Genomic DNA, 13,378 nt, shown 5'->3' with positions numbered 1-13,378 from the left:
AGATTTTTAGTAAAGTTTTGTGCTCCATCCTGTGTCAGGGTTACAAATGACACCCCCAACGAAAGAAGACTCAGAGTCTTGAGTTTCCTCAAAGTTCCATTTTATTAGATATGTCATATTGGCACATCTGGGAAAACCCGAATTTGAAAGTTTCCAGGTTTTCCCCATCCAAGTGAAAGTTCAAGTCCCTGCCTCCAGCACCCACATGTCCCATCAGATGGCCCAATCGGACACCGTCCCAACTGGAGATGTCTCCCAGTCACGCCACTCCAGGTGCAGGGCAAGGTGTCCTTGACTCTCTGAGAAAATAATGTCATTTAGACTATATATATCTCTCTCACATAGTCCATATAATCCCCCCTCCCATTTCCCCACAGCAGAAAATGTGGCAGGCCTGAAAGCCGAATTCCAAAGATGGCTTCCGGGTCTGATACCCTGTCTTCTTTCTCTCTGCTTCAGGTATTCCTTCACTCCTTAATTCATGATGCTCAAGGCAGAAAAATGAGCAAATCTCTCGGGAATGTGATTGACCCTTTGGATGTTATTCATGGGGCCCCTTTGCAGGTATTTTGCATTTATTTATTTATTTATTTATTGAATTTATATTGCTGCCTGTTCGCCCCTGGCGACTCAAGGCGGCTTACAGACTATAAAACCTCATTTAAAACAATAAAACTAATAAAAAGAATCAAATAAATTAATATAATATAATATAATGTAATAAAATCATAATAAAACCATCACCCACCCTGGCGATAGCAGAGCACAGGAGCCATTTAATGGGCTCCATCCCGCTCTGGGTTCTCCAGGCCCACTGGCAGAACCAGGTCTTCTACACCTTCCGGAAGAAGTGGGGGCCGTGTTGAATGGGGGTCATTCTAATCTCTGGGGGGATGATGTTCCAGAGAGAGGGAGCCACCACAGAGAAGGCCCTTCTGGGTCCCACCAGGTGTATCTTCCTCAGGGATGGGACCCGCAGCATTCTCTGCCTCCCTGCTCTGATGGGTCAGGTAGATGTGAGGACATTTAAGAGTTTCCTTCGTAGCCTTCCCTTTGAGTTTTTTAAAAAAATCCTCCCAACGGCTTATTTGTACAACAGAGGATGTAGGGTTATAGCCCGGAGACTCAGAATCTGAGGGAATAAGACAGTGATGGCTAACCTTTTTGTTGTCACGTGCTGAAAGCGCAATGCAATGCAATGTCCGCGCGACACTCCCCACGACCCATTTTGGACCTAGTAGGCCTCCCTGCCGCCTCCTGGTTACAAAAACGGGCTGTGGAAGAGGGGCACCACAACCCCCTGCGCTCTCCCCCGCATGCGTGCATGAACCTCTGCATGCACACGCATCTCCCGCATGCACGCCTGTCTCCTGCAGGTGCGCTGTCCCCCTGCGCATGTGTGGCAGAGACCCCAAAACTAGCTGGCTGGTGGGAGATGTGCATGCGCGGTGGAGCTGAGCTGGGGCGACGGCTTGCGTGGCTGCAGAGGGCTGTGAGTGTCACCTGTGGCACGTGTGCTATAGGTTCGCCATCATGGGAATAAGGAATGCTTCATCTTAAAGTACCTGGGGGATTATATCTTGAAAAACATGAGAAAAATGCTGCCAAAATTTGGGTGCCATGATTTGGGGTAAAGGTTTTGGGTAGGCTGTAAAAATGGACTTGGGTTGCATGGAGGTGGCTTCCCATCAGTCATTGGCTGCTTCTATTCCTGTTTCAGGTCCTGCAGCAGAAGCTAAAGGAGAGCAATCTAAGTCCACGAGAGCTTGTCATTGGTTCAGAAGGCCTGGTAATCGCTTTTCCTTTTTGTCCCCCCTTACCCCATCCCTCTCTATTCCCATGGCCTTTGTGATCTCACTGCTCCCTTCTCTGCTCCCGTTCAGCTGCAGAATTTTCCTCAAGGAATTGCTGAAAGTGGCTCGGATGCGCTAAGGTTTGCTCTCTGCCGTTACAGTGCCCATGGTGAGAAATTCATCCATTCATTCAGTCCTTCTCTCATGATGTTGAGCTGTTGCTGGCCCTTTAAGAACTCCTAACCAGAAGAACAAAACCAACAATTTATTATTGACTTGGCCATTGGTCAAACTCTCAGTAGTTGGCCAACTAAGGAGGCTAGAATGAAACAGATTTTGGAAAAGTCTCTTTCATGCTGGTTTGGTTGAAAATGTAACCTTGAAAATTGTAAGGGTCAATTCTGATCTAGACTTACATTGAATTCATTAAGGTGACTCTCCCTCCCTCCCTCCCCCCTGTACAAGTCCATATATCTTAAGGTTTCCAAGGCTTGAAGCATTGCTTTAACTATTATACCAAGTGGGCTTTCTGGCAACAAAAAACTTCCTGTTTATTTATTTAGATTAAAAGGATATGTGGACAAAGTCAGAAGAATTAGGAAATCTGGGGTGTCCAGAGAGATATTATGGGAGGAATCAATAGGCACCATGTAGGTAGTTAGTCCTGAGGAACATGGCGGCTCAGTGGCTAAGACGCTGAGCTTGTCGATCAGAAAGGTCGGCAGTTTGAATCCCTAGCGTAGCATCGAGTGAGCTCCCATTACTTCTCCCAGCTTCTGCCAACCTAGCAGTTCGAAAGCATGTAGAACTGCAAATAGAAAAATAGGGACCACCTTTGGTGGGAAGATAACAGCGTTGCATGCGCCTTTGGCATTTAGTCATGCCAGCCACATGACCATGGAGACGTCTCCGGACAATGCTGGCTCTTCGGCTTTGAAATGGAGATGAGCAGCACCCCCTAGAGTTGGGAATGACTAGCACATATGTGCGAGGGGAATCTTTATCTTTACCTTAGCTAGTCCTGACTTCATGATAGAATACAACTACTGGTTGTATAAATTAATGACAACTGTCTATCATAGGTGCACATGAAAATTTAGGTTCCACTTAATTTATATCCCAACAGGCACCAGTATTAATCTAGATATGGCAGACATGGAAAAAGCCTCCCATTTCTGTAATAAGGTGTGGAATGCCCTAAAGTTCACTTTTGCAGCCTTGGGAGAAGAGTTTGCCCCACTGGATCCAGAGCAGGTAACTGGGAGTGAAAACTATGGTAAAATTGTGGGGAGATATTTAAAAATGGTCTTTTATTGTGTGGGATGAAAGCTCTCTCGAGACATGGGTGACCCCTATGCCCATTTTAGGTAATATTTCTAACTTTGGGTGTCCAGATGGTGTTGAAGATCATTGGATATTGTCGATCTTTGGTCAAGAACTAAGGAGAGGCATAGATAAATAAACGTCAGGTCCCCAAATATTGTGGGTCTTCTGAACTCTGGTCCACAAATATTGTGGGTCTTCTGAACTCTGGATCCCCTGGTGGTGTGGATAACTATCTCAAATAACAGAATAACAGTGGAAGAGACCTTGGAGGTCTTCTAGTTCAACATGCTACTCAAGCAGGAGACTCTACCGTTCCGGACAAGTGGCTGTCCAATCTCTTCTTCAAAGTGGATGAAGCACCCACAACTTGTGAAGGCAAGCCGTTGGCACAGTAGTTAAAACGCTTTACTGCAGGCTACTTCTGCTGACTGCAATTTGACAGTTTGAGTCTCACCAGGCTCAAGGTTGACTCAGCCTTCCATTCTTCCGAGGTCGGTAGAATGAGGACCCAGATTGTTGGGGGCAATATGGTGACACTGTAAACCACTTAGACAGGGCTGCAAACCAGTGTAAAGTGGTATAGAAGCCTAAGTGCTATAGATATTCCACTGGTTAATTGTTTTCACTGTCAGGAAATTTCTCCTTAGTTCTAGATTGGTTCTCTTCTTGATTAATTTCCATTCATTGATTCTTGTCCTGCCTTCAGGTGCTTTGGTGAATAGGTTGTCTCCCCCGCCCCCCCCCCCCTCCACTTCTTTCTGGCGGCCCCTCAAATATTGGAACAGTGCTATCATGTCACTGCTAGTCCTTTTTTTTTCATTAGACTACACATTGATCATTGCATTAGAAGTTAATTATTAACTCCTGGCAATTGTTCAGAAGCTGTGTGAGTGGAGATTGTGCTTCTGCTATGGTTTGTCATGTAATCACAACTGAGAAATGACCATATTTAGAGTTCGACAAGAAATCTCAGTCTCAGCATCTAGCACCTTTAGCACAACTACAGTGATGGACAGCAATTCGGTGCAAATTAGAGGCTGTGTTAAGAGAAATCTAGAATATAGCATCCCCCCCCCCTTGTGTAAAAGATAGTCCTTGACTTATGACCATAATGGAGCCTGCCCATTATGATTATCAATCGAGATAGTCATAAGGGCATCACCATGACCCAATTTTACGATCTCTTTATCCAGTGGTCATGAGCCGAAGTGGCGCAGTGGATAGAGTGCAGTACTGCAGGCCACTTCAGCTGACTGCTATCTGCAGTTCAGCGGTTCAAATCTCACCGGCTCAGGGTTGACTCAGCCTTCCATCCTTCCGAGGTGGGTAAAATGAGGACCCGGATTGTTGGGGGTAATATGCTGACTCTGTAAACCGCTTAGAGAGGGCTGAAAGCCCCATGAAGCGGTATACAAGTCTAACTGCTATTGCTACTGCTATTAAAGGAATCACCAAGATCATTAAATGAATCCATGGTCATTAGTGAATGCCACAATTTTAGTATTTTTTTGTTGAAAATCCTAAATAAATGGCTTTTTCAGCAAAAACGTAAATAGAAGTCCCATGATCAAAGGACACTGTAAGTGGCAATAAATGCACTCATATTACTGTGTGGGATGAGGGGCTGGCTCTCAGGACTTCAAAACCAGGTCCTAAATACCTTTGGATCAGGGGTGAAATTCAGCAGGTTCTGACAGGTTCTGGAGAACCAGTAGCAGAAATTTTGAGTAGTTCGGAGAACTGGCAAACTGGCCCCAGAGTGGGATGAGAATGGGGATTTTGCAGTATCCTTCTCCTACCATACCCACCAAGCCACAGCCACAAAACCACTAGCAAAAATTTTTTGAATTTCACCACTGCTTTGGATGGTCTGTCATAACTTTGAGCAAACAGTCATAAGCTGCAGACCGTCTGTAATGGTCCCAAGTTTCAAACTTGTCCTCTTCCTTACTTCCTTGCTGTACTTATGGCTTGTCTGCAATCAGTTTTTAATCCCTTAATCTTCTTCTGTTTTCAAGAAAGTAGATCTTTATTAATACCCAATAGGCATCGTGACTGTGAATTATCTTTCTGTACGGCCTCCAGGTCTTCCCCAGATTTCCCATGGACCAGTGGATCTTGAGCCGTCTCTATCACACAGCAGAATATTGTGCCCAGCACTTTGAGAACTACAAATTGCATTCTGTGACCAATGCTATTTATCTTTTCTGGATGCAAGATTTTTGCAGTACCTATCTGGTAAGCTTACCATTGATTCAGGGTTCAATCACCCCTTTGCTGTGGGATCAGTGGTGGGATTCAGCCAGTCTGCACCTGTTCGGGAGAACCAGTTGTTAACTTTCTAAACAGTTCAGAGAACCGGTTGTTGGAAGAAATATCCTTTTATTTATTTATTTTCACTTTACAGGGCTAATCCTGGAAGGAAGGCAGGAAGGAAACATTCTGATGTTGTTTCTAGCCTAATCTTTATTGCCCAGCTTACAGAAACTGCCTCCCGTTAACCCTTATTACATTGTAACAGCTAAGGCAAAGTGCCCATCAACATGAGTGATGTTGAGTTGGCCATACCCACCCAGTCACATGACCACCGAGCCCCACCTACCCAGCTGGTTATTAGAACAGAGACCCGATTGTTAAATTATTTGAATCCCACCACTGTGGGGGATGATCTTAGTTTGCTCTATTACGAAAGAATGCACAGGTTGATGTTAAGAAGGAAAATGCACAGAGTCCAAGAATTTGGAGGATTTGATTTTTTTTTCCATGTGAAATTCCTCATGGAGTAAAGGTAGTCCTCCATTTACAACCACAATTGAGCCCAACATTTCTGTTGCTAAGCGAGACAGTCGTTAAGTATGTTCTGCCCCATTTTTTTGATCTTTATTGTTAAGTGAATCGCTGCGGTTGTTAGGTTAGCAACACAGTCGTTATATAAACCTGGCTTCCCCATTGACTTTGCTTGTGAGAAGGTCTCAAAAGGTGGTCACATGACCCCAGGGCACTGCAACCGTCATAAATATGAACCGGTTGCCAAGCATCTGAATTTTGATCACATGATCCTGGGGATGCTGCAACGGTTGTAAGTGTGAAAAAAAATGATCCCAAGTCACTTTTTTCAGTGCCATTGTAATTTCCAGCGGTCACTAAATGAAAAGTTGTAAGTCGAGGACTCCCTGTAAATAGATTAATTCTATGTTGGGCTCTTTTTATGTGCATTTCCTGAAAGACCTGGATGTGTTGGATTACAGTACCCAGAAGAGGTGTCTTTTGTTAAAACAGGCTTCTTGAAACTGATACCAATTCCAGGATTTGTGATCTAACTCCTGCAGGGTTGTTAGGTGTGTGAGCTCATGTTTTCATGGGCCCTCACGTTTTAGAGCTCCGTGTGAGCTCTAAAACTTGAGGCATGGCTTGGGGCATGGCATGGAAGCAACACAGCCAGAGAACAGGTCTAATTCCCCTTTATTGCTCCAACGTTGCCCCCCAAGCGTCCCCACATTTACTACAAGTCCTGGAGCAAAGCTCTCACATGCTCACCTTCAACAGCCTCTGTTGAAGTCAAGCAAACAAGGTTTGCAAACCAGTAACCAAGGCAAGAAGTCCAGTTAGCAAGGTTAGCAGAAGAGTAACCAGAGTCGGAGGTTCAGCAAAGCAGGCAAACTGAGCAAGCCCCACAAGGCAGAGCACCCTCTCCAGACTTTGGCAAGTGCACACAAGGCTCCACAGATTCAATGCTTGTTCCTGACAAATGCCCCTCCCACCTCCTTACATCTCAGTCCCCAGGTGGGCCTTGTGAAGGGGGGCGGGGCACTCTCTTGTAGCCGACTCAGTCTGCGTTGTTCTCACCTTCTCTCTTCTCTCCGTGCTCTAGGATCAGGAGTGGGTGATCCCTGCTCATTGCCTGAGCTCTGTCACTCCTGCTCCTCCCTGTCTACAAGCCTTTCTGATCCTGAAAAGCCCTTCCCTTCCCCAGTTTTCTCCAAAGCCAACAGAGCCGCCTCCTCGATCTCTGTCAGCTTCTGTTCCAGCTCATCTCCCCCCCCCCCCCCCGCCGCAGATTCAGGCTCCAACAGGGACATGACACTCCGCCACTAATGTGTTGGGTCTCTCTTCCCAGGAATCTGTCAAGCCCATCCTAAGGAGCGGAGATACAGTTCGCCTTTTGTCTACTCAGCAGACTTTGTACACTTGCGTAGACCTGGCTCTGCGCCTCCTGTCTCCCTTCATGCCTTTCCTTACTGAGGAACTGTGGCAGCGACTTCCCAAGACAGACCTGGAGACGTCTCCTAGTATCTGTGTGGCCAGGTACCCAAGCCCTGAACATCTGGTGAGTCCAACTTTCACTTGGAAGCTCCTTTGGTGACCTCCATTACTTGGGGCAAACTTACCGTATTTTTCAGAGTATAAGACGCACCAGAGTATAAGACGCACCAAGATTTTGAAGAGGCAAATTTAAAAAAGAGTTTTAGTGCTCTGCAGACATCCCCAAAATGGTCTGTTTTTCATCAAAAATGGCTGTCCATAGCCTTTAGGAGGCTTATAGAATGCTCTTGTGGGAAGGGGCCAAAAACAAGCAAAAAAATGGCCCGTTTTTTGCTCATTTCTGCCCTCCCCAGCCCCCAGGAGCACTTTGGAAGCCTCCTAAAGGCTATCATGGCCATTTTTGCAAAGGGGGAGGAGTTTCGGGAGGCCAAAAATGCTGTATTTAACGTATAAGGCGCACCCAGATTTTCACCCTCTTTTTTGAGTGAAAAAGATGCGTCTTATACTCTGAAAAATTGGTAGTTCTTCCTCCAATAAATTATAATGAAGTTCTAGAATTTGACAGCACGAAAAAGATATCTTTTAAAGAGCGATTTTCTTCCACTTCTAGAGACATTGGTGTAATCCTGAGGAAGAGGCAAACTTCTTGGCAGCGCAGCAAATTATCCAAGTGATACGTTCCATGAGGGCAACTTGCCAGCTTACCAAAGCTCGACCAACAGGTGAGCCTGAATTCTCCATTTTTCTATCAAAGCCTGTGGATGCATGGACTTTCCTCTAGCAGGGTACTACATGGGTAATACTTCATGGGTAGCACATAATCTTGTGGGACGCAGTGACTCAGTGGTTAAGACGCTGAGCTTATTGATCAGGAAGGTCGGCAGCTTGGCGGTTCGAATCCCTAGTGCCGCTTAACAGAGCAAGCTCCCGTTACTTGTCCCAGCTTCTGCCAACCTAGCAGTTCAAAAGCACATAAAAAATGCAAGTAGAAAAACAGGGACCACCTTTGGTGGGAAGGTAACAGTGTTCCGTGCCCCTTTGCTGTTTAGTCATGCCGGCCACATGACCACCGAGACTTCTTCGTATAGCACTGGCTCTTCAGCTTTGAAACGGAGATGAGCACCACCCCCTAGAGTCGGGAAACTAGCACATATGCGCGAGGGGAATATTTATTTATTTATTTATTTATTTATTTATTTATTTATTTATTTATTTATTTATTTATTTATTTATTTATTTATTTATTTATTAGACTTATATACCGCTTCATAGGGCTTTCAGCCCTCTCTAAGCGGTTTACAGATTTTTAGCAAATTGAGTCAGCAAATTGCCCCCACAGTCTGGGTCCTCATTTCACCCACCTCGGAAGGATGGAAGGCTGAGTCAACCTTGAGCCGGTGAGATTTGAACCGCTGAACTGCAGATAACAGTCAGCTGAAGTGGCCTGCAGTACTGCACCCTAACCACTGCGCCACCTCGGCTCGGCTTTACCTTTAGCACATAACCTTAAATAATAAATACGGTGTACAATTTAATGCATGTACAGCTCTGGGGCAGAAATAACAAATGAGAGCTCTGAGCATGGTAGACTCAAGTAAAATACTATTTACAGTAAGCCACAAACCGAATTGTTGTTCTCAGACAGCTTAGCAAATTGAATAATCAACCACTATAAAAAGAATTTTTAAAAAATGTGCAAGGAGTCCTGACACAGCAAAGAAAGTGTAGATATTATCTAGAAAGAGCAATAAAATGCCTCAGAGTTTAAAACATTTCTAAGATATCACCAAGAGTGCATATGGCATTTAGTACACTATAGTGAAGATGAATAGCAGAATCTTAAAACTAGAACCTACTACCCGGGGGAGGGCCTTCTCTGTGGCAGTTCCGGCCCTTTAGAACGAACTCCCCGCAGAGATTCGGACCCTCACCTCTCTCCAGGCCTTCCGAAAAGCCATTAAAACCTGGCTGTGTCGGCAGGCCTGGGGTTGATGAGTTCCCTTCCCCTCTCTATCTGTGTGGCTGTTGGCTATTTTTAATGCTTGTATTGTACTTTTGTGCTCCCTTTCCCCCTTGGGTTGTTCGCCGTCCTGAGTCCCGCAGGGAATAGGGCGGCATATAAATAAAACAAACCTCAAACCTCAAACCTAAGTGCTAAAACCAAAATGACAACATTAATTAAGCCATAGGCCTATGGATTGTAGCACCCGCATCAGCAGATGTGGTCCATTCTGTCTGTCCTGCATTTTCAAGAGATACTTTAAAGCCACTGCAATCCAAAATATATTTGAATAGATACAGGCGTATTTTGTTTTATTCACTTTTCTTGATAGTGCTTTACAGACATCACAATTTTTTTTACAAGATTTTCCACTAGCAAAAGAGGTAACAATTTGCCGAAGCTCAAATTATGCTGAACATTTTTAGCATAAAGTATTTTTAATTAAAGTATATAATTGTGGTTTTTTGTTAAACATAAGAGATTGTCATTTACTTAACGGCCATAAGGGAGCCTGGTTTATCACAGTTTAAGTCCAATCTGTGGTTCACTCTGGGTACAGTTTTGCTGGAAACCAGAAATAAATGCCAGTTCTTGACCAAACTGTCATAAAACTTGGTCATGTGACCATGGGATGCTGCAAACAGCCATAAATGCTGCCTGGTTGCCAAGCACCCAAAGTTCGGTCATAGCCATGAGGTTGGCCATAACCATGGGGAGAGGTTGCCAAGCAATCAGTCGTATGTTGAGGACTATCTGTAATGCTATTCCTCAGTTAGTTAATGCAGTGTGGTGTAAACATAACTTACATGCACTCAGAAACCAGAAATATTTATGTGATTCATTTAAAAAAACTTTTTTAAATAAAAAAATTGGATTATGGAATAAAATACAAAAATGCAAAAGCAAATAGTAAAGAAAAGGGGGAAAGAAAAATGAAGAGGGGGAGAAGAAAGGAAAAAAAGCGTTGACTTCCGATTCCCTCTGATGCAGTAGATTAAAGCATTAACACCAAACCTCAACTTTTTACTTTTCCATAATAATATAAACTAGCCATTTCTGCAAGAACAAATCAATCTAATCAGTAAAACCCAAAATCAAAGTTTCATTTTTTTCCACCTCAAACACAAAATCCAGAAGTGGTCTCCATGTAGCAACAAAAATACTTATATTCTTTTCTTTGATCAAAACGGTCAATTTAGCCATCTTTGCCAACTCCATCAAATTTTGTAGCCCTTCATCCATGGTGGGAATCGAAGTGTTCTTCCACTTTTGGGCATACGGTAGTCTTGCTGCCCTCAGCATATAAAATCAAAGTTCCAATTTTTTTTCCCTAAGTCTTTTTCTTGTGGGAAAAATTATATGCACTGGGGGTCCCTCCCAAAATTTATATGGCTGACTTTCTTATTTGCTTTTTTGCAATGATCTGGAATGAATCTCACAATATCTCTTGAATTATGGCCAGGTTCGTTGCAAAGGTAATGTCAGGGCTCCGACAGATCATGAGTCTCAAGCCAACCTTCAAAAGAAATCCAGTTATTTATAAGGAGCTTCATGTTGGCAGGTTCCCAAGTGAAGCCAGCTCTGACCCCATGTAATTTACGACCACAATCATGACCCTATTTTCCCCTTCCTCCGGGTGTGTCATCAATCACATTCGGCAACAGGGCAATTTCACGGGTTGTAGAGATCACTCCCCTCTGCCCATTGGTGGATTCCAGCAGAGACTACTGCCAGTTTACTCAGGGTCTCTCACCTTCTCATCCCGCCTTTCCTATGGCAACTCGAGAGCAGGCCAAGGATGCTTTGCGAGTTGGCAGGTAGGCAGAAGATCAAGACTTACGTTTATTTGAGGAGGAAAGTTTCTCCTTGCAAGGTTTATTAGACATTTATTTATAGACTTTATAAAATATATCCACGTAAGGGTAATAACAAGGTTCCCAAACAAAAGTATGTTGTTTTCTTCTTTTCTTGGGGTCCTTGACCTTGAAAGTGGCAGTTATAGTTATTTTTTTCTATTCGTTCACAGTGTATCTGGCTTGCTCAGAAACGGCCCCCTGGGCTGCCTATGAGAAATATCAGGAGCCATTACAGACATTGTCTTTGGCTGGATCTGTGAATCTTCTCCCCAGCTCTGAGGAAATAGAGCTACCTCTGAACTGCCTGGCTGTGAAAGTCAATGATCATACCAGCATTTACATGGATCTGCAGGTGGGTTGTCATTTAGCGTATTACTGACTTTCAAGATTCATGGAGAATCAGAAAAAGGAGGTGATTGAAAGAGCTGTGGAAAGTTTATGGCCTCTTATCAGGGAACATGTATAGGCCAGTGCCTCATAAAGAGATGATAGAAGGATGGAAGGCTGAATCAACCTTGAGCCGGTGAGGATGGACAGAGAGACAGACAGAGAAAGAGAGAGGGACCCTAGAGAGATAGATACTATAGATGAATGGATGGATGGACGGACAAACAGACAGACAGACTGGGTTGCAATTTAGCTTCAAGATTCGTGGGGAATCAAAGAAAGGAGGTGATTGAAAGGACTGTGGAAAGGTTATGACTTCTCATCAGGCAACATGTATAGGCCAGTGCCTCATAGATAGATGATAGAAGGATGGAAGGCCGAGTCAACCTTCAGCCGCTGAGGATGGATAGAGAGATAGAGAGATGATAGCTATAGAGAGATAGATACCATAGAGAGATAGCTATTGTAGATAAGTGGATGGATGGATAGATAGAGGGATAGATACTGTTGATAGATATTGTAGATGGATGGATGGATGGATGGATGGATGGATAGATGATAGGTAGGTAGGTAGGTAGGTAGGTAGGTAGGTAGGTAGGTAGGTAGGTAGGTAGGTAGATAGATAGATAGATAGATAGATAGATAGATAGATAGATAGATACAGAGATAGATAGATACAGAGATAGATACAGAGATAGGACTATAAATGGAGAATGAGGTGTTTAGAAGGTGGGTTATATCTTCCACTACAAGTTTTTTTCCTGATTTTTCCCCTCATCCTAGGATATGGTGGATCCTCACAAAGAACTCCTCAAACTGACATCCCAGCAACAGAAATTAAAGCAACGTCTGGCAAATCTCACAGAAAAACTTCAGAAGCAAAACTCCTTAAAAGCCAAAATGAATCACGAGCAAAAGGTATCAAGAGCCTCATGCTGAGATTCCTGATTGTTTGGTTCCACTGGACCAGTAGACGTTTTGAGAGCATGTCATAGGGCTCAAAGAAAGCCATTGCCATGAGGTTAGCAAAGCATGGCCCACCTACTTACTTAACACTCTCTTTTTCCTCACAGATTTCCTTCATTCGTTCAGAGCTGCAGCACATAGAACAAGTGTTTGCCACTTTTCAGAAAATGGCCAAAAAACAGGATGCTGGACTGACTAAGGAGAACTAATGGATTTACCCTGTTCCAGATAGTAGAATTTACTCCAAAGCAGAGGATGCTGAGCTTGAGGGCAGGTCCTGGAAGGTTCACATGAGTTTAGGCATCACCTTCTGTGGTGGGAATTGATCTTATATTGCTCAGGGTTTGTCAGCACCAGCCCAGCTTTAGAAGCATCAGTGATGATGGAGGCTGAAAAAAATATTAGAGCCATCATGGTGGCATCTGCCATGAAACCTTCCCCCCCCCCCCATATGATCACATTGCTTAGAAATTGTTGGGATAGATTATTTGAACAAGGATATAAATGTCGGAAACATGTCATAGTTTATTGCTCTAATTTTCTAATAAAGAGGAAATGGGTGCTGTATTTCCCCCCCTATGGGTAATTTCCTTTCCATTGGCAAGGATGGTCAAATATGTAACATTTTTGGTCCTTTTGACTACTCAGTTCAGACTGCTTCACTATAATATTGTTTGGTACCCTATTAAAATATTTATGTTTTTAAAACACTTACTGTTTTTATCTATTTATCTATCTATCTGTCTGTCTGTCTGTCTGTCTATCTATCTATCTATCTATCTATC

General features: G+C 43.8%; 1 protein-coding gene across 2 annotated transcripts in view; it reads left to right on the top strand.

Annotated features, from left to right (window-relative positions):
* The window catches only part of LOC116503637 (valine--tRNA ligase, mitochondrial-like), a 40,597-nt gene extending 27,779 nt beyond the window's left edge, over positions 1-12,818 (top strand). For both annotated transcript variants that reach the window (XM_032210190.1, XM_032210189.1), the window contains exons 21-30: positions 460-564; positions 1,721-1,789; positions 1,884-1,962; positions 2,920-3,047; positions 5,205-5,357; positions 7,237-7,446; positions 7,993-8,104; positions 11,411-11,592; positions 12,411-12,545; positions 12,701-12,818. In XM_032210190.1, the coding sequence (XP_032066081.1) occupies positions 460-564; positions 1,721-1,789; positions 1,884-1,962; positions 2,920-3,047; positions 5,205-5,357; positions 7,237-7,446; positions 7,993-8,104; positions 11,411-11,592; positions 12,411-12,545; positions 12,701-12,802 (1,275 nt within the window). In that variant the 3' untranslated portion in view covers positions 12,803-12,818. The remainder of the gene's footprint in view (positions 1-459; positions 565-1,720; positions 1,790-1,883; positions 1,963-2,919; positions 3,048-5,204; positions 5,358-7,236; positions 7,447-7,992; positions 8,105-11,410; positions 11,593-12,410; positions 12,546-12,700) is intronic.
* The last annotated feature ends 560 nt before the right edge of the window (positions 12,819-13,378 follow it).

This window comes from Thamnophis elegans, chromosome 2 (genome assembly GCF_009769535.1).
Source record: "Thamnophis elegans isolate rThaEle1 chromosome 2, rThaEle1.pri, whole genome shotgun sequence".
Classification (NCBI taxonomy): domain Eukaryota; kingdom Metazoa; phylum Chordata; class Lepidosauria; order Squamata; family Colubridae; genus Thamnophis; species Thamnophis elegans.
This window is presented reverse-complemented; position numbering and strand designations above follow the sequence as displayed.